Genomic DNA, 21,940 nt, shown 5'->3' with positions numbered 1-21,940 from the left:
CCCCCCTCTACCGGCAGAGGGTTGATGCTGGACCTGTAGCTCCAGCCCCCTCAACTGGCAGGGGGTTGGTGCTGGACCTGTAGCTCAAGCCCCCTCTACTGGCAGGGGAATGGTGCTGGACTTGTAGCTCCAGCCCCCTTCTACTGGCAGGGGGTTGGTGCTGGACCTGTAGCTCCAGCCCCCTCTACTGGCAGGGGAATGGTGCTGGACTTGTAGCTCCAGGCCCCCTCTACTGGCAGGAGGTTGGTGCTGGACCTGTAGCTCCAGCCCCCCTCTACTGGCAGGGGGTTGGTGCTGGACCTGTAGCTCTAGCTCCCCTCCACTGGCAGGGGGTTGGCCCTGATTCTGTAGCTCCAGCCCCCCCTCTACTGGCAGGGGGTTGGTGCTGGACCTGTAGCTCCAGCCCCCCTCTACTGGCAGGAGGTTAGTGCTGGACCTGTAGATCCAGCCCCCCTCTACTAGCAGGGGGTTGCTGCTGGACCTGTAGCTCTAGCTCCCCTCTACTGGCAGGGGGTTGGCCCTGAATCTGTAGCTCCAGCCCCCTCTACTGGCAGGGGGTTGGTGCTGGACCTGTAGCTCCAGCCCCCCTCTTCTGGCAAAGGGTTGGTGCTGGAACTGTAGCTCCAGCCCCACCCCCCTCTACTAGAAGGGGGTTGGTGCTGGACCTGTAGCTCCAGCCCCCCCCCCCCTCTAATGGCAGGGGGTTGGTGCTGGACCTGTAGCTCCAGCCCCCCCGCACTCTACTGGCAGGGGGTTGGTCCTTGACCTGCAGATCCAGCCTCCTCTATTGGCAGGGGGATGGTGCTGGACCTGTAGCTCCTGCCCCCCTCTACTGGCAGGGGGTTGGAGATGGACCTGTAGCTCAAGCCATCCTCTATAGCCAGGGGGTTGGCCCTGAATCTGTAGCTCCACTCCGCCTTCTACTGGCAGGGGGTTGGTGCTGGACCTTTAGCTCCAGCCCCACTCTACTGGCAGGGGATTGGTCCTGGACCTGTAGCTACAGCCCCCCTCTACTGGCAGGGGTTTGGTGCTGGACCTGTAGCTCCAGCCCCCTTCTACTGGCAGGGGGTTGGTGCTGGACCTGTAACTCCAGCCCCCCTCTACTAGGAGGGGGGTTGGTGCTGGAACTGTAGCTCCAGCCCCCTCTACTGGTAGGGGGTTGGTGCTAGACCTGTAGCTCCAGGCCCCCTCTACAGGCAAGGGGTTGGTGCTGGACCTGTAGCTCCAGCCCCCCCTCTACTGGCAGGAGGTTGGTGCTGTAGCTGTAGCTCCAGCCCCCCTCCCCTCTATTGGCATGGGGTTGGTGCTGCACCTGTAGCTCCAGCTCCCCTCTACTGGCAGGGGGTTGGCGCTGGATCTGTAGTTCCAGCCTCCTCTACTGACAGGAGGTTGGTGCAGGACCTGTAGCTCCAGCCCCCCCTCTACTGGCAGGGGATTGGTGCTGGACCTGAAGTTCCAGGACCCCTTAAACTGGCAGATGGTTGGTGCTGGACCTGTAGCTCCAACCTTCCTCTACTGGCAGGGGGTAGCTGCTTGACCTGTAGCTCCAGCCCCCCTCTACTAGCAGGGGGTTGGTGCTAGACCTGTAGCTCTAGCTCCCCTCTACTGGCAGGGGGTTGGTGCTGGACCTGTAGCTGTGCCCCCTCTACGGGCAGGGTGGGGTTGGTCCTGGACCTGTAACTTTAGCCCCCCTCTACTGGCAGGGGGTTGATGCTGGACCTGTAGCTCTAGCCCCCCCCCCCTCTACTGGCTGGGGGTTGGTGCTGGACCTGTAGCTGCAGCCCCCTCTATGGGCTGGGTGCGGTTGGTCCTGGACCTGTAACTTTAGCCCCCCTCTACTGGCAGGGGGTTGATGCTGGACCTGTAGCTCTAGCCCCCCCCCCCCTCTACTGGCTGGGGGTTGGTGCTGGACCTGTAGCTCCAGCTCCCCTCTACTGGCAGGGGGTTGGTGCTAGACCTGTAGCTCCAGCCACACTCTACTGGCAGGGGGTTGATGCTGGACCTGTAGCTCTAGCCCCCCCTCTACTGGCAGGGGTTTGGTGCAGGACTAGTAGTTCCAACCTCCCTCTACTGGCAGGGGGTAGGTGCTGGACCTGTAGCTCCAGCCACCCCTCTACTCGCAGGGGGTTGGTGCTGGACCTGTAGCTCCAGCCCCCCTCTACTGGCGGGGGGGGGGGGGGGGTTGGGGCTGGCCTTATAGCTCCAGCCCTCCTCTACTGGCAGAGGGTAGGTGCTGGACCTGTAGCTCCAGCCCCCCTCTACTGGCAGGGGGTTGGTGCTGGACCTGTAGCTCCAGTCCCCTCTACTGGCAGGGGTTGGTGCAGGACTAGTAGTTCCAACCCCCCTCTACTGACAGGGGGTAGGTGCTGGACCTGTAGCTCCAGCCCCCCTCTACTGGAAGAGGGTTGGTGTTGGACCTGTAGCTCCAGCCCCCCTCTACTGGAAGAGGGTTGGTACTGGACCTGTAGCTGCAGCCCCCTCTACGGGCAGGGGGTTGGTGCTGGACCTGTAGCTCCAGCCCCCCACCTCTACTGGCAGGGGGTTGGTGCTTGACCTGTAGCTCCAGCCTCCTCTACTGGCAGGAGGTTGGTGCTGGACCTGTAGATCCAGCCCTCCTCTACTGGCAGGGGGTTGATGCTGGACCTGTAACTCCAGCCCCCCTCTACTAGGAGGGGGGTTGGTGCTGGAACTGTAGCTCCAGCCCCCTCTACTGGTAGGGGGTTGGTGCTAGACCTGTAGCTCCAGGCCCCCTCTACAGGCAAGGGGTTGGTGCTGGACCTGTAGCTCCAGCCCCCCCTCTACTGGCAGGAGGTTGGTGCTGTAGCTGTAGCTCCAGCCCCCCTCCCCTCTATTGGCATGGGGTTGGTGCTGCACCTGTAGCTCCAGCTCCCCTCTACTGGCAGGGGGTTGGCGCTGGATCTGTAGTTCCAGCCTCCTCTACTGACAGGAGGTTGGTGAAGGACCTGTAGATCCAGCCCTCCTTTACTGGCAGGGGGTTGATGCTGGACCTGTAACTCCAGCCCCCCTCTACTAGGAGGGGAGTTGGTGCTGGAACTGTAGCTCCAGCCCCCTCTACTGGTAGGGGGTTGGTGCTAGACCTGTAGCTCCAGGCCCCCTCTACAGGCAAGGGGTTGGTGCTGGACCTGTAGCTCCAGCCCCCCCTCTACTGGCAGGAGGTTGGTGCTGTAGCTGTAGCTCCAGCCCCCCTCCCCTCTATTGGCATGGGGTTGGTGCTGCACCTGTAGCTCCAGCTCCCCTCTACTGGCAGGGGGTTGGCGCTGGATCTGTAGTTCCAGCCTCCTCTACTGACAGGAGGTTGGTGCAGGACCTGTAGATCCAGCCCTCCTCTACTGGCAGGGGGTTGATGCTGGACCTATAGCTCCAACCTTCCTCTACTGGCAGGGGGTTGGTGCTGGACCTGTAGCTCCAGCCCCCCCTCTACTGGCAGGGGATTGGTGCTGGACCTGAAGTTCCAGGACCCCTTAAACTGGCAGATGGTTGGTGCTGGACCTGTAGCTCCAACCTTCCTCTACTGGCAGGGGGTAGCTGCTTGACCTGTAGCTCCAGCCCCCCTCTACTAGCAGGGGGTTGGTGCTAGACCTGTTGCTCTAGCTCCCCTCTACTGGCAGGGGGTTGGTGCTGGACCTGTAGCTGCAGCCCCCTCTACGGGCAGGGTGGGGTTGGTCCTGGACCTGTAACTTTAGCCCCCCTCTACTGGCAGGGGGTTGATGCTGGACCTGTAGCTCTAGCCCCCCCCCCTCTACTGGCTGGGGGTTGGTGCTGGACCTGTAGCTGCAGCCCCCTCTATGGGCTGGGTGCGGTTGGTCCTGGACCTGTAACTTTAGCCCCCCTCTACTGGCAGGGGGTTGATGCTGGACCTGTAGCTCTAGCCCCCCCCCCCTCTACTGGCTGGTGGTTGGTGCTGGACCTGTAGCTCCAGCTCCCCTCTACTGGCAGGGGGTTGGTGCTAGACCTGTAGCTCCAGCCACACTCTACTGGCAGGGGGTTGATGCTGGACCTGTAGCTCTAGCCCCCCCTCTACTGGCAGGGGTTTGGTGCAGGACTAGTAGTTCCAACCTCCCTCTACTGGCAGGGGGTAGGTGCTGAACCTGTAGCTCCAGCCACCCCTCTACTCGCAGGGGGTTGGTGCTGGACCTGTAGCTCCAGCCCCCCTCTACTGGCGGGGGGGGGGGGGGGGGGGGGTTCGGGCTGGCCTTATAGCTCCAGCCCTCCTCTACTGGCAGAGGGTAGGTGCTGGACCTGTAGCTCCAGCCCCCCTCTACTGGCAGGGGGTTGGTGCTGGACCTGTAGCTCCAGTCCCCTCTACTGGCAGGGGTTGGTGCAGGACTAGTAGTTCCAACCCCCCTCTACTGACAGGGGGTAGGTGCTGGACCTGTAGCTCCAGCCCCCCTCTACTGGAAGAGGGTTGGTGTTGGACCTGTAGCTCCAACCCCCCTCTACTGGAAGAGGGTTGGTGCTGGACCTGTAGCTGCAGCCCCCTCTACGGGCAGGGGGTTGGTGCTGGACCTGTAGCTCCAGCCCCCCACCTCTACTGGCAGGGGGTTGGTGCTGGATCTGTAGCTCCAGCCCCCCCTCTACTGGCAGGGGGTTGGTGCTTGACCTGTAGCTCCAGCCTCCTCTACTGGCAGGAGGTTGGTGCTGGACCTGTAGATCCAGCCCTCCTCTACTGGCAGGGGGTTGATGCTGGACCTATAGCTCCAGCACCCCTCTACTGGCAGGGGGGATGGTGCTGGACCTGTAGCTCCAGCCCCCCCCTCTATTGGCATGGGGTTGGTCCTGGATCTGCAGCTCCAGCCCCCCTCTACTAGCAGGGGGATGGTGCTGGACCTGTAGCTCTAGCTCCCCTGTACTGGTAGGGGGTTGGCCCTGAATCTGTAGCTCCAGCCCTTTCTACTGGCAGGGGTTTGGTTCTTGACCTGTGGTTCCAGACCACCCCCCCCTCTAGTGGCAGGGGGTTGGTGCTGGACCTGAAAATCCAGCCCCCCCTCTACTGGAAGGGGGTTGGTTCTGGACCTGTAGCTCCAGCCCCCCTCTACTGGCAGGGGATTGGTGCTGGACCTGCAGCTCCAGCCCCCCCCTCTACTGGCAGGGGGGTTGGTGTTGGATGTGTTGACCCAGCCCCCCTCTACTGGCAGGGGATGCTGCTGGACCTGTAGTTCCAGCCCCCCTCTACTGGCAGGGGGTTGGTGCTGGACCTGTAGCTCCAGTCCCGCTCTACCTGCCGGGGGGGGGGTAGGTGCTGGACCTGTAGCTCCAGCCACCCCTCTACTGGCAGGGGGTATGTGCTGGACCTGTAGCTCCAGCCCCCCTCTACTGGCAGGGGGTAGGTGCTGGACCTGTAGCTCCAGCCCCCTTCTACTGGCAGGGGGTAGGTGCTGCACCTGTAGCTCCAGCCCCGCCTCCCCTCTACTGGGAGGGGGTAGGTGCTGCACCTGTAGCTCCAGCCCCGCCCCCGCTCTACTGGCAGGGCGTTGGTGCTGGACCTGTAGCTCAAGCCCCCTCTACTGGCAGGGGGTTGGTGTTGGAATTGTAGCTCCAGCCCTGCTCTGTTGGCAGGTGGTTAGTGCTGGACCTGTAGCTCCAGCCCTGCTCTGTTGGCAGGTGGTTAGTGCTGGACCTGTAGCTCCAGCCCCCTCTACTGGCAGGGGGTTGGTGCTCCACCTGTAGCTCCAGCCCCCCCCCCTCTACTGGCAGGGGGTTGGTGCTGAACCTGTAGCTCCAGCCCCCTCTACTGGCAGGGGGTTGGTGCTTGACCTGCAGCTCCAGCCTCCTCTACTGGCAGGGGGTTGGTGCTAGACCTGTAGCTCCAGCCCCCCTTTACTGGCACGGGGTTGATGCTAGACCTGTAGCTCCAGCCCCCCTCTACTGGCAGGGGGTTGATGCTAGACCTGTAGCTCCAGCCCCCCTCTACTAGCAGGGGGTTGGTGCTAGACCTATAGCTCCAGCCCCCCATTACTGGCAAGGGTTGGTCCTGGACCTGTAGCTCCGGCCCCCCTGTACTAGCAGGGGATTGATGATGGACCTGTAGCTCCAGCCCCTTCTACTGGCATGGGGTTGGTCCTGGACCTGTAGCTCCAGCCCCCCCCCCCTCTACAGGCAGAGGGTTTGTGCTGGACCTGTAGCTCCAGCCTCCCCCCTCTACTGGCAGGGGGTTGGTGCTGAACCTGTAGCTCCAGCCTCCCCCTCTACTGGCAGGGGGTTGGTGCTGAACCTGTACCTCCAGCCCACCTCTACCGGCAGGGGGGGGGGGGGTTGGAGCTGGACCTGTAGCTCCAGCCTTCCCCGCTCTACAGGCAGGGGGTTGGTGCTGGACCTGTAGCTCCAGCCTCCCCCTTCTACTGGCAGTGGGTTGGAGCTGGACCTGTAGCTCCAGCCCCCCCCCCCTCTACTTGGCAGGGGGTTGGTGCTGGACCTGTAGCTCCAGCCCCCCCCCTCTACTGGCATGGGGTTGGCCCTGAATCTGTAGCTCCAGCCCCCTCTACTGGCAGGGGGTTGATGCTGGACCTGTAGCTCCAGGCTACCTCTAATGGCAGGGGGTTGATGCTCGACCTGTAGATCCAGCCTCCTCTACTGGCAGGGGGATGGTGCTGGACCTATAGCTCAAGCCCCCTCTCTACTGGCAGGGGGTTGGTGCTGGACCTGTAGCTCCAGCCCCCGCCCCCTCTACTGGCAGGGGGTTGGTGCTGGACCTGTAGCTCCAGCCCCCCCCCCTCTACTGGCAGGGGGTTGGTGCTTGACCTGCAGCTCCAGCCTCCTCTACTTGCAGGGGGATGGTGCTGGACCTGTAACTCCAGGCCCCTCTCCAGGCAGGGGGTTCCTGCTGGACCTGAAGCTCTAGGTCCCCCCCCCACCTCTACTGGCAGGGGGTTGGAGATGGACCTGTAGCTCCAGCCCCCCTCTACTGGCAGGGGATTGGTCCTGGACCTGTAGCTAAAGCCTCCCTCTACTGGCAGGGGTTGGCCCTGAATATGTAGCTCCAGCCCCCTCTACTTGCAGGGGGTTGATGCTGGACCTGTAGCTCTAGCCGCGCCTTTTACAGGCAAGGGGTTGGTCCTGAACCTGTAACTCCAACCCCCCTCTATTGGCAGGGGGATGGTGCTGGACCTGTAGCTCCAGCCCCCTCTACTAGGAGGGGGGTTGGTGCTGGACCTGTAACTCCAGCCCCCCTCTACTAGGAGGGGGGTTGGTGCTGGAACTGTAGCTCCAGCCCCCCTCTACTGGCAGGGGGTTGGTGCTGAACCTGTAGCTCCAGGCCCCCTCTACTGGTAGGGGGTCGGTGCTGGACCTGTAGCTCCAGCTCCCGTCTACTGGCAGGGGGTTGGTGCTGCACATTTAGCTCCAGCTCCCCTCTACTGGCAGGGGGTTGGTGCTTGACCTGCAGCTCCAGCCTCCTCTACTGGCAGGGGGATGGTGCTGGACCTGTAGCTCCAGCCCCCCCCTCTATTGGCATGGGGTTGGTCCTGGACCTGTAGCTCCAGCCCCCTTCTACTAGCAGGGGGTTGGTGCTGGACCTGTAGCTCTAGCTCCCCTCTACTGGCATGGGGTTGGTGCTGGACCTGCAGCTCCAGCCCCCCTCTACTGGCAGGAGGTTGGCCCTGGACCTGTAGCTCCAGCCTTCCCTCTACTGGCAGAGGGGTGGTGTTGGACCTGTAGCTCCAGCTCCCCTCTACTGGCAGGAGGTTGGCCCTGGACCTGTAGCTCCAGCCTTCCCTCTACTGGCAGAGGGGTGGTGCTGGACCTGTAGCTCCAGCCCCCCTCTACTGGCAGGGGGTTGGCCCTGGACCTGTAGCTCCAGCCCCCCTCTACTGGCAGGGGGTTGGCGCTGGACCTGTAGCTCCAGCCCTCCTCTACTGGCAGGGGGTTGGTGCTGGACCTGTAGCTCCAGCCCCCTTCTACTGGCAGGGGGTTGGTGCTGGACCTGTAGCTCCAGCCCCCTCTACTTGCAGGGGTTTGGTGCTGGAATTGTAGCTCAAGCCCCCCTCTACTGGCAGCGGGTTGGTGCTGGACCTGTAGCTCCAGCCCCCCTCTACTGGTAGAGGGGTGGGGCTGGACCTGTAGCTCCAGCCCCCCCTCTACTGGCAGGGGGTTGGTGCTGGACCTGTAGCTCCAGCCCCCCCCCTCTACTGGCAGGTAATTGGTGCTGGACCTGAAGCTCCAGGACCCCTTCTACTGGCAGATGGTTAGTGCTGGACCTGTAGCTCCAACCTTCCTCTACTGGCAGGGGGTTGGTGCTGGACCTGTAGCTCCAGCCCCCCCTCTACTGGCAGGGGATTGGTGCTGCACCTGAAGCTCCAGGACCCCTTAAACTGGCAGATGGTTGGTGCTGGACCTGTAGCTCCAACCTTCCTCTACTGGCAGGGGGTAGCTGCTTGACCTGTAGCTCCAGCCCCCCTCTACTGGAAGAGGGTTGGTGCTGGACTTGTAGCTTCTTCCCCCCTCTACTGGCAGGGGGTTGGTGCTGGACCAGTAGCTCCAGCCCCCCTCTACTGGAAGGGGGTTCGTGCTGGACCTATAGCTTCAGCCCCCCTCTACTGGCAGGGGGTTGGTGCTGAACCTGAAGCTCCAGCCCCCCTCTACTGGAAGAGGGTTGGTGCTGGACCAGTAGCTCCAGCTCCCCTCTACTGACAGGGGGTTCGTGCTGGACCTGTAGCTCCAGCCCCCCTCTACTGGTAGGGGGTAGGTGCTGGACCTATAGCTCCAGCCCTCCCTATACTGGCAGGGGGTTAGTGCTGGACCAGTAGCTCCAGCCCCCCTCTACTGGCAGGGGTTTCGTGCTGGACTTGTAGCTCCAGCCCCCCCTCTACTGGCAGGGGGTAGGTGCTGGACCTGTAGCTCCAGCCCCCCTCTACTGGCAGGGGGTAGGTGCTGCACCTGTATCTCCAGCCCCCCTCTAATGGGAGGGGGTTGGTGCTTGACGTGTAGCTCCAGCCCCACTCTACTGGCAGGGGGTTGGTGCTGGACCTGTAGCTCCAGCCCCCCCTCTACTGGCTGGGGGTTGGTGCTGGACCTGTAGCTCCTGCCCACCTCTACTGGCAGGGGGTTGGCGCTGGACCTGTAGCTCCAGCCCCCTTTACTGGCAGGGGGTTGGCCCTGGACCTGTAGCTCCAGCCTTCCCTCTACTGGCAGGGGGTTGGTGCTGGACCTGTAGCTCCAGCCCCCTCTACTGGCAGGGGTTTGTCCCTGGACCTGTAGCACCAGCCTTCCCTCTATTGGCAGGTGGTTGGTGCTGGACCTGTAGCTCCAGCCCCCCCCTCTACTGGCAGAGGGGTGGTGCTGGACCTGTAGCTCAAGCACCCCTCTACCGGCTTGGGGTTGGCGCTGGACTTGTAGCTCCAGCCCTCCTCTACTGGCAGGGGGTTGGTGCTGGACCTGTTGCTCCAGCCCCCTTCTACTGGCAGGGGTTTGGTGCTGGACCTGTAGCTCCAGCCCCCCTCTACTGGCAGCGGGTTGGTGCTGGACCTGTAGCTCCAGCCCCCCTCTACTGGTAGAGGGGTGGTGCTGGACCTGTAGCTCCAGCCCCCCCCCTCTACTGGCAGGGGGTTGGTGTTGGACCTGTAGCTCCAGCCCCCCCTCTACTGGCAGGGGATTGGTGCTGGACCTGAAGCTCCAGGACCCCTTAAACTGGCAGATGGTTGGTGCTGGACCTGTAGCTCCAGCCCCCCTCTACTGGCAGCGGGTTGGTGCTGGACCTTAAGCTCCAGCTCCCTCTACTGGCAAGGGGTAGCTGCTTGACCTGTAGCTCCAGCCCCCCTCTACTGGAAGAGAGTTGGTGCTGGACTTGTAGCTTCAGACCCCCCTCTACTGGCAGGGGGTTGGTGCTGTACCTGTAGCTCCAGCCTCCCCCCTTTACTGGCACGGGGTTGGTGCTGTACCTGTAGCTCCAGCCTCCCCCCTCTACTGGGAGGGGGTTGGTGCTTGACGTGTAGCTCCACCCCACCTCTACTGGTAGGGGGTTGGTGTTGGACCTGTAGCTCCAGCCCCCCTCTACTGGTAGAGGGGTGGTGCTGGACCTATAGCTTCAGCCCCCCTCTACTGGCAGGGGGTTGGTGCTGGACCAGTAGCTCCAGCCCCCCCCCCCTCTACTGGCAGGGGGTTGGTGCTGGACCTGTAGCTCCAGCCCCCCCTCTACTGGCAGGGGGTTGGTGCTGGACCTGTAGCTCCAGCCCCCCCCTCTACTGGCAGGGGGTTGGTGCTGGACCTGTAGCTCCAGCCCCCCCTCTACTGGCAGGGGGTTGGTGCTGGACCTGTAGCTCCAGCCCCCATTTACTGGCAGGGGGTAGGTGCTGCACCTGTATCTCCTGCCCCCCCCTCTACTGGGAGGGGGTTGGTGCTGGACCTGTAGCTCCAGCCCCCCTCTACTGGCTGGGGGTTGGAGCTGGACCTGTAGCTCTAACCCCCTCTACTGGCAGGGGGTTGGTGCAGGATCTGTAGCTCCAGCCCCCTCTACTGGCAGGGGGTTGGTGCTGGACCTGTAGCTCTAGCCCCCTCTACTGGCAGGGGGTTGGTGTTGGACTTGTAGCTCCAGCCCTGCTCTATTGGCAGGGGGTTGGTGCTGGACCTGTAGCTCCAGCCCCACACTACTGGCAAGGGGTGGGTGCTGGACCTGTAGTTCCAGCCCCCCTCTACTTTCAGGGGGTTGGTGCTGCAACTGTAGCTCCAGCCCCCCCCCCCTCTACTGGCAGGGAGTCGGTGCAGGACCAGTAGCTCCAGCCCCCCCTCTACTGGCAGGGGGTTGGTGCTGGACCTGTAGCTCCAGCCCCCCCCCCCCCTCTACTGGCAGGGGGTTGGTGCTGGATCTGTAGCTCCAGCCCCCCCTCTACTGGCAGGGGATTGGTGCTGGACCTGTAGCTCCAGCCCCACTCTACTGACAGGGGGATGGTGCTGGACCTGTAGCTCCAGCCCGCCCCCTCTACTGGCAGGGGGTTGGTGCTGGACCTGTAGCTCCAGCCCCTCTCTTCTGGCAAGGGGTTAGTGCTGGACCTGTAGCTCCAGCCCGCCCCCTCTACTGGCAGGGGGTTGGTGCTGGACCTGTAGCTCCAGCCCCTCTCTACTGCCAGGGGGTTGGTGCTGGACCTGTAGCTCCAGCCCCTCTCTACTGGCAAGGGGTTGGTGCTAGACCTGTAGCTCCAGGACCCTCCTCTGGCAGGAGGTTGGTACTGGACCTGTAGCTCCATGTCCCCCTCTACTGGCAGGGCGTTAGTTCTGGACTTGTAGCTCCAGCCCCCCCCCCCTACTGGCAGGGGGTTGGTGCTGGACCAGTAGCTCCAGCCCCCCTCTACTGGCAGGGGGTTGGTGCTGGACCTGTAGCTCCAGCCCCTCCTCTACTGGCAGGGGTTGGAGTTGTACCTGTAGCTCCAGCCCCCCTTTACTGGCAGGGGATAGGTGCTGGACCTGTAGCTCCAGCCCCCCTCTACTGGCAGGGGGTAGGTGCTGGACCAGTAGCTCCAGCCCCCCTCTACTGGCAGGGGGTTGGAGTTGTACCTGTAGCTCCAGCCCTCCCCCTCTACTGGCAGGGGGTTGGTGCTGGACCTGTAGCTCCAGCCCCCCTTTACTGGCAGGGGATAGGTGCTGGACCTGTAGCTCCAGCCCCCCCTCTACTGGCAGGGGGTAGGTGCTGGACCTGTATCTCCAGCCCCCCTTTACTGGGAGGGGGTTGGTGCTTGACGTGTAGCTCCAGCCCCCCCTCTACTGGCAGGGGGTTGGTGCTGGACCTGTAGCTCCAGCCCCCCTCTACTGGCTGGGGGTTGGTGCTGGACCTGTAGCTCCTGCCCACCTCTACTGGCAGGGGGTTGGCGCTGGACCTGTAGCTCCAGCCCTCCTCAACTGGCAGGGGGTTGGTTCTGGACCTGTAGCTCCAGCCCCCTCTACTGGCAGAGGGGTGGTGCTGGACCTGTAGCTCAAGCCCTCCTCTACTGGCTTGGGGTTGGCGCTGGACCTGTAGCTCCAGCCCTCCTCTACTGGCAGGGGGTTGGTGCTGGACCTGTAGCTCCAGCCCCCTCTACTGCCAGGAGGTTGGTGCTGGACCTGTAGCTCCAGCTCCCTCTACTGGCAGGGGTTTGGTGCTGGACCTGTAGCTCCAGCCCCCCTCTACTTGCAGCGGGTTGGTGCTGGACCTGAAGCTCCAGCCCTCCTCTACTGGCAGGGGTTTGGTGCTGGACCTGTAGCTCAAGCCCCCCTCTACTGGCAGACGGTTGGTGCTGGACCTGTAGCTCCAGCCCTCCTCTACTGGCAGGGGTTGGTGCAGGACTAGTAGTTCCAACCCCTCTCTACTGGCACGGGGTATGTGCTGGACCTGTAGCTCCAGCCCCCCTCTACTGGAAGAGGGTTGGTGCTGGACCTGTAGCTCCAGCCCCCCTCTACTGGCAGGGGGTTAGTACTGGACCAGTAGCTCCAGCCCCCCTCTACTGGCAGGGGGTTCGTGCTGGACCTGTAGCTCCAGCCTCCCTCTACTGGCAGGGGGTTGGTGCTGGACCAGTAGCTCCAGCCCCCCCTCCCCTCTACTGGCAGGTGGTTGGTGCTGGACCTGTAGCTCCAGCCCCTCTCTACTGGCAAGGGGTTGGTGCTATACCTGTAGCTCCAGCCTCCCTCTACTGGCAGGGGGTTGGTGCTGGACCAGTAGCTCCAGCCCCCCCCCCTCCTCTACTGGCAGGGGGTTGGTGCTGGACCAGTAGCTCCAGCCCCCCCCCCCTTTCTACTGGAAGAGGGATGGTGCTGGACCTATAGCTCCAGCCCCCCCCCTCTACTGGCAGGGGGTAGGTGCTGGACCTGTAGCTCCTGCCCACCTCTACTGGCAGGGGGTTGGCGCTGGACCTGTAGCTCCAGCCCTCCTCAACTGGCAGGGGGTTGGTTCTGGACCTGTAGCTCCAGCCCCCTTTACTGGCAGAGGGTTGGCCCTGGACCTGTAGCTCCAGCCTTCCCTCTACTGGCAGGGGGTTGGTGCTGGACCTGTAGCTCCAGCCCCTCTCTACTGGCAAGGGGTTGGTGCTAGACCTGTAGCTCCAGCCTCCCTTTACTGGCAGGGGGTTGGTGCTGGACCAGTTGCTCCAGCCCCCCCCCCCTCCTCTACTGGCAGGGGGTTGGTGCTGGACCAGTAGCTCCAGCCCCCCCCCTTTCTACTGGAAGAGGGATGGTGCTGGACCTATAGCTCCAGCCCCCCCCTCTACTGGCAGGGGGTAGGTGCTGGACCTGTAGCTCCTGCCCACCTCTACTGGCAGGGGGTTGGCGCTGGACCTGTAGCTCCAGCCCTCCTCAACTGGCAGGGGTTGGTTCTGGACCTGTAGCTCCAGCCCCCTTTACTGGCAGAGGGTTGGCCCTGGACCTGTAGCTCCAGCCTTCCCTCTACTGGCAGGGGGTTGGTGCTGGACCTGTAGCTCCAGCCCCCTCTACTGGCAAGGGGTTGGCCCTGGACCTGTAGCTCCAGCCCCCCCCCCTCTACTGGCAGGGGGTTGGTGCTGGACCTGAAGCTCCACCCCACCTCTACTGGAAGAGGGATGGTGCTGGACCTATAGCTCCAGCCCCCCCTCTACTGGCAGGGGGTAGGTGCTGGACCTGTAGCTCCAGCCCCCCTTTACTGGCAGGGGGTAGGTGCTGCACCTGTATCTCCTGCCCCCCCCTCTACTGGGAGGGGGTTGGTGCTTGACGTGTAGCTCCAGCCCCCCCTCTACTGGCAGGGGGTTGGTGCTGGACCTGTAGCTCCAGCCCCCCCCCCTATACTGGCTGGGGGTTGGTGCTGGATCTGTAGCTCCAGCCCCCTCTACTGGCAGGGGGTTGGTGCTGGACCTGTAGCTCTAGCCCCCTCTACTGGCAGGGGGTTGGTGTTGGACTTGTAGCTCCAGCCCTGCTCTATTGGCAGGGTGTTGGTGCTGGACCTGTAGCTCCAGCCCCACACTACTGGCAAGGGGTGGGTGCTGGACCTGTAGTTCCAGCCCCCTCTCTACTGGCAGGGGGTTGGTGCTGCACCTGTAGCTCCAGCCCCCCTCTACTGGCAGGGGGAGTTGGTGCTGGACCTGTAGCTCCAGCCCCCCTCTACTTGCAGCGGGTTGGTGCTGGACCTGAAGCTCCAGCCCTCCTCTACTGGCAGGGGTTTGGTGCTGGACCTGTAGCTCAAGCCCCCCTCTACTGGCAGACGGTTGGTGCTGGACCTGTAGCTCCAGCCCTCCTCTACTGGCAGGGGTTGGTGCAGGACTAGTAGTTCCAACCCCTCTCTACTGGCACGGGGTATGTGCTGGACCTGTAGCTCCAGCCCCCCTCTACTGGAAGAGGGTTGGTGCTGGACCTGTAGCTCCAGCCCCCCTCTACTGGCAGGGGGTTAGTACTGGACCAGTAGCTCCAGCCCCCCTCTACTGGCAGGGGGTTCGTGCTGGACCTGTAGCTCCAGCCTCCCTCTACTGGCAGGGGGTTGGTGCTGGACCAGTAGCTCCAGCCCCCCCTCCCCTCTACTGGCAGGTGGTTGGTGCTGGACCTGTAGCTCCAGCCCCTCTCTACTGGCAAGGGGTTGGTGCTATACCTGTAGCTCCAGCCTCCCTCTACTGGCAGGGGGTTGGTGCTGGACCAGTAGCTCCAGCCCCCCCCCTCCTCTACTGGCAGGGGGTTGGTGCTGGACCAGTAGCTCCAGCCCCCCCCCCCCTTTCTACTGGAAGAGGGATGGTGCTGGACCTATAGCTCCAGCCCCCCCCCTCTACTGGCAGGGGGTAGGTGCTGGACCTGTAGCTCCTGCCCACCTCTACTGGCAGGGGGTTGGCGCTGGACCTGTAGCTCCAGCCCTCCTCAACTGGCAGGGGGTTGGTTCTGGACCTGTAGCTCCAGCCCCCTTTACTGGCAGAGGGTTGGCCCTGGACCTGTAGCTCCAGCCTTCCCTCTACTGGCAGGGGGTTGGTGCTGGACCTGTAGCTCCAGCCCCTCTCTACTGGCAAGGGGTTGGTGCTAGACCTGTAGCTCCAGCCTCCCTTTACTGGCAGGGGGTTGGTGCTGGACCAGTAGCTCCAGCCCCCCCCCCCCCCTCCTCTACTGGCAGGGGGTTGGTGCTGGACCAGTAGCTCCAGCCCCCCCCCCTTTCTACTGGAAGAGGGATGGTGCTGGACCTATAGCTCCAGCCCCCCCCTCTACTGGCAGGGGGTAGGTGCTGGACCTGTAGCTCCTGCCCACCTCTACTGGCAGGGGGTTGGCGCTGGACCTGTAGCTCCAGCCCTCCTCAACTGGCAGGGGTTGGTTCTGGACCTGTAGCTCCAGCCCCCTTTACTGGCAGAGGGTTGGCCCTGGACCTGTAGCTCCAGCCTTCCCTCTACTGGCAGGGGGTTGGTGCTGGACCTGTAGCTCCAGCCCCCTCTACTGGCAAGGGGTTGGCCCTGGACCTGTAGCTCCAGCCCCCCCCCCTCTACTGGCAGGGGGTTGGTGCTGGACCTGAAGCTCCACCCCACCTCTACCGGAAGAGGGATGGTGCTGGACCTATAGCTCCAGCCCCCCCTCTACTGGCAGGGGGTAGGTGCTGGACCTGTAGCTCCAGCCCCCCTTTACTGGCAGGGGGTAGGTGCTGCACCTGTATCTCCTGCCCCCCCCCTCTACTGGGAGGGGGTTGGTGCTTGACGTGTAGCTCCAGCCCCCCCTCTACTGGCAGGGGGTTGGTGCTGGACCTGTAGCTCCAGCCCCCCCCCCTATACTGGCTGGGGGTTGGTGCTGGATCTGTAGCTCCAGCCCCCTCTACTGGCAGGGGGTTGGTGCTGGACCTGTAGCTCTAGCCCCCTCTACTGGCAGGGGGTTGGTGTTGGACTTGTAGCTCCAGCCCTGCTCTATTGGCAGGGTGTTGGTGCTGGACCTGTAGCTCCAGCCCCACACTACTGGCAAGGGGTGGGTGCTGGACCTGTAGTTCCAGCCCCCTCTCTACTGGCAGGGGGTTGGTGCTGCACCTGTAGCTCCAGCCCCCCTCTACTGGCAGGGGGAGTTGGTGCTGGACCTGTAGCTCCAGCCCCCCTCTACTGGCTGGGGGTTGGTGCTGCAACTGTAGCTCCAGCCCCCCCTTTACTGGCAGGGGTCGGTGCAGGACCAGTAGCTCCAGCCCCCCCTCTACTGGCAGGGGGTTGGTGCTGGACCTGTAGCTCCAGCCCCCCCTCCTCTACTGGCAGGGGGTTGGTGCTGGATCTGTAGGTCCAGCCCCCCCTCTACTGGCAGGGGATTGGTGCTGGACCTGTAGCTCCAGCCCCACTCTACTGACAGGGGGATGGTGCTGGACCTGTAGCTCCAGCCCCCCCCCACTCTACTGGCAGGGGGTTGGTGCTGGACCTGTAGCTACATGTCCCCCTCTACTGGCAAGGGGTTGGTGCTAGACCTGTAGCTCCAGGACCCTCCTCTGGCAGGGGATTGGTACTGGACCTGTAGCTCCATGTCCCCCTCTACTGGCAGGGCGTTAGTTCTGGACTTGTAGCTCCAGCCCCCCCCCCTACTGGCAGGGGGTTGGTGCTGGACCTGTAGCTCCAGCCCCTCCTCTACTGGCAGGGGGTTGGAGTTGTACCTGTAGGTCCAGCCCCCCTTTACTGGCAGGGGGTAGGTGCTGGACTTGTAGCTCCAGCCCCCCTCTACTGGCAGGGGGTTGGAGTTGTACCTGTAGCTCCAGCCCCCCTTTACTGGCAGGGGGTAGGTGCTGGACCAGTAGCTCCAGCCCCCCTCTACTGGCAGGGAGTTGGAGTTGTACCTGTAGCTCCAGCCCTCCCACTCTACTGGCAGGGGGTTGGTGCTGGACCTGTAGCTCCAGCCCCCCTTTACTGGCAGTGGGTTGGTGCTGGACCTGTAGCTCCAGCCCCCCTTTACTGGCAGGGGGTAGGTGCTGGACCTGTAGCTCCAGCCCCCCCTCTACTGGCAGGGGGTTGGTGCTGGACCTGTAGCTCCAGCCCCCCTCTACTGGCTGGGGGTTGGTGCTGGACCTGTAGCTCCTGCCCACCTCTACTGGCAGGGGGTTGGCGCTGAACCTGTAGCTCCAGCCCTCCTCAACTGGCAGGGGGTTGGTTCTGGACCTGTAGCTCCAGCCCCCTCTACTGGCAGAGGGGTGGTGCTGGACCTGTAGCTCAAGCCCCCCTCTACTGGCTTGGGGTTGGCACTGGACCTGTAGCTCCAGCCCTCCTCTACTGGCAGGGGGTTGGTGCTGGACCTGTAGCTCCAGCCCCCTCTACTGCCAGGAGGTTGGTGCTGGACCTGTAGCTCCAGCTCCCTCTACTGGCAGGGGTTTGGTGCTGGATCTGTAGCTCCAGCCCCCCTCTACTGGCAGGTGGTTGGTGCTGGACCTGTAGCTCCAGCCCCTCTCTACTGGCAAGGGGTTGGTGCTAGACCTGTAGCTCCAGCCTCCCTCTACTGGCAGGGGGTTGGTGCTGGACCAGTAGCTCCAGCCCCCCCCCCTCTACTGGCAGGGGGTTGGTGCTGGACCAGTAGCTCCAGCCCCCCCCCTCTACTGGAAGAGGGATGGTGCTGGACCTATAGCTCCAGCCCCCCCCTCTACTGGCAGGGGGTTAGCACTGGACCAGTAGCTCCAGCCCCCTCTACTGGCAGGGGGTTCGTGCTGGACCTGTAGCTCCAGCCCCCCTCTACTGGCAGATGGTTGGTGATGGACCTGTAGCTCCAGCCCTCCTCTACTGGCAGGGGTTGGTGCAGGACTAGTAGTTCCAACCCCTCTCTACTGGCATGGGGTATGTGCTGGACCTGTAGCTCCAGCCCCCCTCTACTGGAAGAGGGTTGGTGCTGGACCTGTAGCTCCAGCCCCCCTCTACTGGCAGGGGGTTAGTACTGGACCAGTAGCTCCAGCCCCCCTCTACTGGCAGGGGGTTCGTGCTGGACCTGTAGCTCCAGCCTCCCTCTACTGGCAGGGGGTTGGTGCTGGACCAGTAGCTCCAGCCCCCCCTCCCCTCTACTGGCAGGTGGTTGGTGTTGGACCTGTAGCTCCAGCCCCTCTCTACTGGCAAGGGGTTGGTGCTAGACCTGTAGCTCCAGCCTCCCTCTACTGGCAGGGGGTTGGTGCTGGACCAGTAGCTCCAGCCCCCCCCCCCTCTACTGGCAGGGGGTTGGTGCTGGACCAGTAGCTCCAGCCCCCCCCCCTCTACTGGAAGAGGGATGGTGCTGGACCTATAGCTCCAGCCCCCCCCTCTACTGGCAGGGGGTTAGTACTGGACCAGTAGCTCCAGCCCCCTCTACTGGCAGGGGGTTCGTGCTGGACCTGTAGCTCCAGCCTCCCTCTACTGGCAGGGGGTTGGTGCTGGACCAGTAGCTCCAGCCCCCCCCCCCTCTACTGGCAGGGGGTTGGTGCTGGATCTGTAGCTCCATCCCCCCCTCTACTGGCAGGGGGTTGGTGCTGGACCAGTAGCTCCAGCCCCCCCTCTACTGGCAGGGGGTTGGTGTTTGACGTGTAGCTCCAGCCCCCCCCTCTACTGGCAGGGGGTTGGTGCTGGACCTGTAGCTCCAGCCTCCCCCCTCTACTGGCAGGGGGTAGGTGCTGGACCTGTAGCTCCAGCCCCCCTTTACTGGCAGGGGGTAGGTGCTGCACCTGTATCTCCTGCCCCCCCCCCTACTGGCAGGGGGTTGGTGCTGGACCTGTAGCTCCAGCCTCCCCCCTCTACTGGCTGGGGGTTGGTGCTGGATCTGTAGCTCCAGCCCCCTCTACTGGCAGGGGGTTGGTGCTGGACCTGTAGCTCTAGCCCCCTCTACTGGCAGGGGGTTGGTGCAGGATCTGTAGCTCCAGCTCCCTCTACTGGCAGGGGGTTGGTGCTGGACCTGTTGCTCCAGCCCAACTCTACTGGCAGGGGGAGTTGGTGCTGGACCTGTAGCTCCAGCCCCCCTCTACTGGCAGGGGGTTGGTGCTGGACCTGTTGCTCCAGCCCCCTCTCTACTGGCAGGGGATGCTGCTGGACCTGTAGCTCCAGCCCCCCTCTACTGGCAGGGGGTTGGTGCTGGACCAGTAGCTCCAGCCCCCCTCTACTGGCAGGGGGAGTTGGTGCTGGACCTGTAGCTCCAGCCCCCCTCTACTGGCAGGGGGAGTTGGTGCTGGACCAGTAGCTCCAGCCCCCTTCCCCCTACTGGCAGGGGGAGTTGGTGCTCGACCAGTAGCTCCAGCCCCCCTCTACTGGCAGGGGGTTGGAGTTGTACCTGTAGCTCCAGCCCCCCCCTCTACTGGCAGGGGGTTGGTGCTGGACCTGTAGCTCCAGCCCCCCTTTACTGGCAGTGGGTTGGTGCTGGACCTGTAGCTCCAGCCCCCCTTTACTGGCAGTGGGTTGGTGCTGGACCTGTAGCTCCAGCCCCCCTCTACTGGCAGGAGGTTGGTGCTGGATGTGTAGCTCCAGCCCCCCCTCTACTGGCAGGGGGTTGGTGCTGGACCTGTAGCTCCAGCCACCCTTTACTGGCAGTGGGTTGGTGCTGGACCTGTAGCTCCAGCCCCCCCCCCTCTACTGGCAGGGGGTTGGTGCTGGACCTGTAGCTCCAGGCCCCTCTACTGGCAGGGGTTGGTGCTTTACCTATAGCTCCTGCCCCCCCCCCCTCTACTGGCAGGGTGTTCGTGCTGGACCTGTAGCTCCAGCCCCCTTCTACTGGCAGGGGGGTGGGTGCTGGATCTATAGCTCCAGCCCCTCTCTACTGGCAGTGGGAGTTGGTGCTGGACCAGTAGTTTCATCCCCCCTTCTACTGGCAGGGGATTGGTGCTGGACCTGTAGCTCCAGCCCTCCTTCTACTGGCAGGGGATTGGTGCTGGACCTGTAGCTCCAGCCCTCCTTCTACTGGCAGGGGTTTGGTGTTGTACCTGTTGCTCCAGCCCCCCTCTACTGGCAGGGGGTTGGTGCTGGACCTGTAGCTCCAGCCCCCCCCCCCATCCCTCTACTGGCATGGGGTTGGTGCTGGCATTGTTGTGGAGTTCGTTGGCAATTTTAAGGCTTCAGTTTCTTCGTACCCAGCAGTGGTCTGATTTGGTTCGCTCTCTTACTGGATTCAACGTCCTCCCAGCGAGCATAAGAAATATTGCCGGAACAACCGTACACATCTTCAAGTGGAAACTAGATTGTTTCTCCTAAGGAGTGCTAGATCAACCGGGCTGTGGTGGATATGTGGGCCTGCGGGCCGCTCCAAGCAACAACCTAGTGGACCAAACTCTCTCAAGTCAAGCCTGGCTTCGGGCCGGGCTTGGGGAGTAGAACAACTCCCAGAACCCCATCAACCAGGTATACTTTTTTGGAAAGGTTGGTGGAGTGTCACCCGCTCTCTGTGAGGGGGCCAGGATCGCGGGTTCAATCACCATGCAGGCCAGAAATGGTTAACATGTTTCCTGTTGCCTCTGTTCACCAACCAGTAAATATTTATCCAGGAGTTAGGCAACTATTGTGGATTGTATGTTAAGGAAAGTCAGTAGTTGACCTTGGGGAACCCCGATAAACCTAACAACAGGCTTCCTCTCCTCAAAACTCAACTCTTTATCTTGTGGTATGACCTATGAGAGAAAATAAAAAACTTACTGTTAATTGCTTCTGGGGGATCTCTAAAGTGATTTCCTGAACTTTATCCATGATGCTGGAGGCTGAGTCTCCCAGGTGTACGGGGTCAGCTGTGGCACCTGTCTCTGTGGTCATCATCTCCAGGGCCTCCCTGATGGTCTCCTGCACCTGTCATTACCAACACAAACATTAATGGTGGAGGCTGAGTCTCCCAGGTGTACGGGGTCAGCTGTGGCACCTGTCTCTGTGGTCATCATCTCCCGGGCCTCCCTGATGGTCTCCTGCACCTGTCATTACCAACACAAACATTAATGGTGGAGGCTGAGTCTCCCAGGTGTACGGGGTCAGCTGTGGCACCTGTCTCTGTGGTCATCATCTCCAGGGCCTCCCTGATGGTCTCCTGCACCTGTCATTACCAACACAAACATTAATGGTGGAGGCCGAGTCTCCCAGTTGTACGGGGTCAGCTGTGGCACCTGTCTCTGTGGTCGTCATCTCCAGGGCCTCCCTGATGATCTCCTGCACCTGTCATTACCAACACAAACATTAATGGTGGAGGCTGAGTCTCCCAGGTGTACGGGGTCAGCTGTGGCACCTGTCTCTGTGGTCATCATCTCCAGAACCTCCCTGATGGTCTCCTGCACCTGTCATTACCAACACAAACATTAATGGTGGAGGCCGAGTCTCCCAGGTGTACGGGGTCAGCTGTGGCACCTGTCTCTGTGGTCGTCATCTCCAGGGCCTCCCTGATGGTCTCCTGCACCTGTCATTACCAACACAAACATTAATGGTGGAACCTGGACTATAATGAAGCATCAGGCACTGAGTAAAGTAACTGGACTATAATGAAGCATCAGGCTCTGAGTAAAGAAACTGGACTATAATGAAGCATCAGGCTCTGAGTAAAGTAACTGGACTATAATGAAGCATCAGGCTCTGAGTAAAGTAACTGGACTATAATGATGCATCAGGCTCTGAGTAAAGTAACTGGACTATAATGAAGCATCAGGCTCTGAGTAAAGTAACTGGACTATAATGAAGCATCAGGCTCTGAGTAAAGTAACTGGACTATAATGAAGCATCAGGCTCTGAGTAAAGTAACTGGACTATAATGAAGCATCAGGCTCTGAGTAAAGTAACTGGACTATAATGAAGCATCAGGCTCTGAGTAAAGTAACTGGACTATAATGAAGCATCAGGCTCTGAGTAAAGTAACTGGACTATAATGAAGCATCAGGCTCTGAGTAAAGTAACTGGACTATAATGAAGCATCAGGCTCTGAGTAAAATAATTTCACAATATAAGTAATGGTGTTTCTCTACACTGACCACAGTGTAGAGAAACACCAAGATGACAGTTGACTTTATTAATAAAAATGTTTCAGGTGTTAGAGCAAAAAGTTTCCTATCTATAAAGTCAACTCTCATCTTGATGTGTCTCCATGTCAGAAGTGTTTATATAGAGGCCAT

General features: G+C 62.0%; 2 protein-coding genes across 3 annotated transcripts in view; both read right to left on the bottom strand.

Moving 5' to 3' along the window:
* The window catches only part of LOC123748106 (peptidyl-prolyl cis-trans isomerase-like), a 31,329-nt gene extending 10,694 nt beyond the window's left edge, over positions 1–20,635 (bottom strand). For both annotated transcript variants that reach the window (XM_069336169.1, XM_069336170.1), the window contains exon 1: positions 20,493–20,635. Coding sequence is in view for 1 of the 2 variants with exons in the window: in XM_069336170.1 (XP_069192271.1) it covers positions 20,493–20,609 (117 nt within the window). In the remaining variant the exon portion in view is untranslated. The remainder of the gene's footprint in view (positions 1–20,492) is intronic.
* LOC123750242 (uncharacterized) overlaps positions 1–21,940 on the bottom strand; it is a 446,055-nt gene that overhangs the window by 387,675 nt on the left and 36,440 nt on the right. The window lies entirely within an intron of this gene.

The sequence above is a fragment of the Procambarus clarkii genome, chromosome 35 (genome assembly GCF_040958095.1).
Source record: "Procambarus clarkii isolate CNS0578487 chromosome 35, FALCON_Pclarkii_2.0, whole genome shotgun sequence".
Taxonomy (NCBI): domain Eukaryota; kingdom Metazoa; phylum Arthropoda; class Malacostraca; order Decapoda; family Cambaridae; genus Procambarus; species Procambarus clarkii.
Note: the sequence above shows the minus strand (reverse complement) of the source record. Positions and strands in the feature narration are given on the sequence as shown.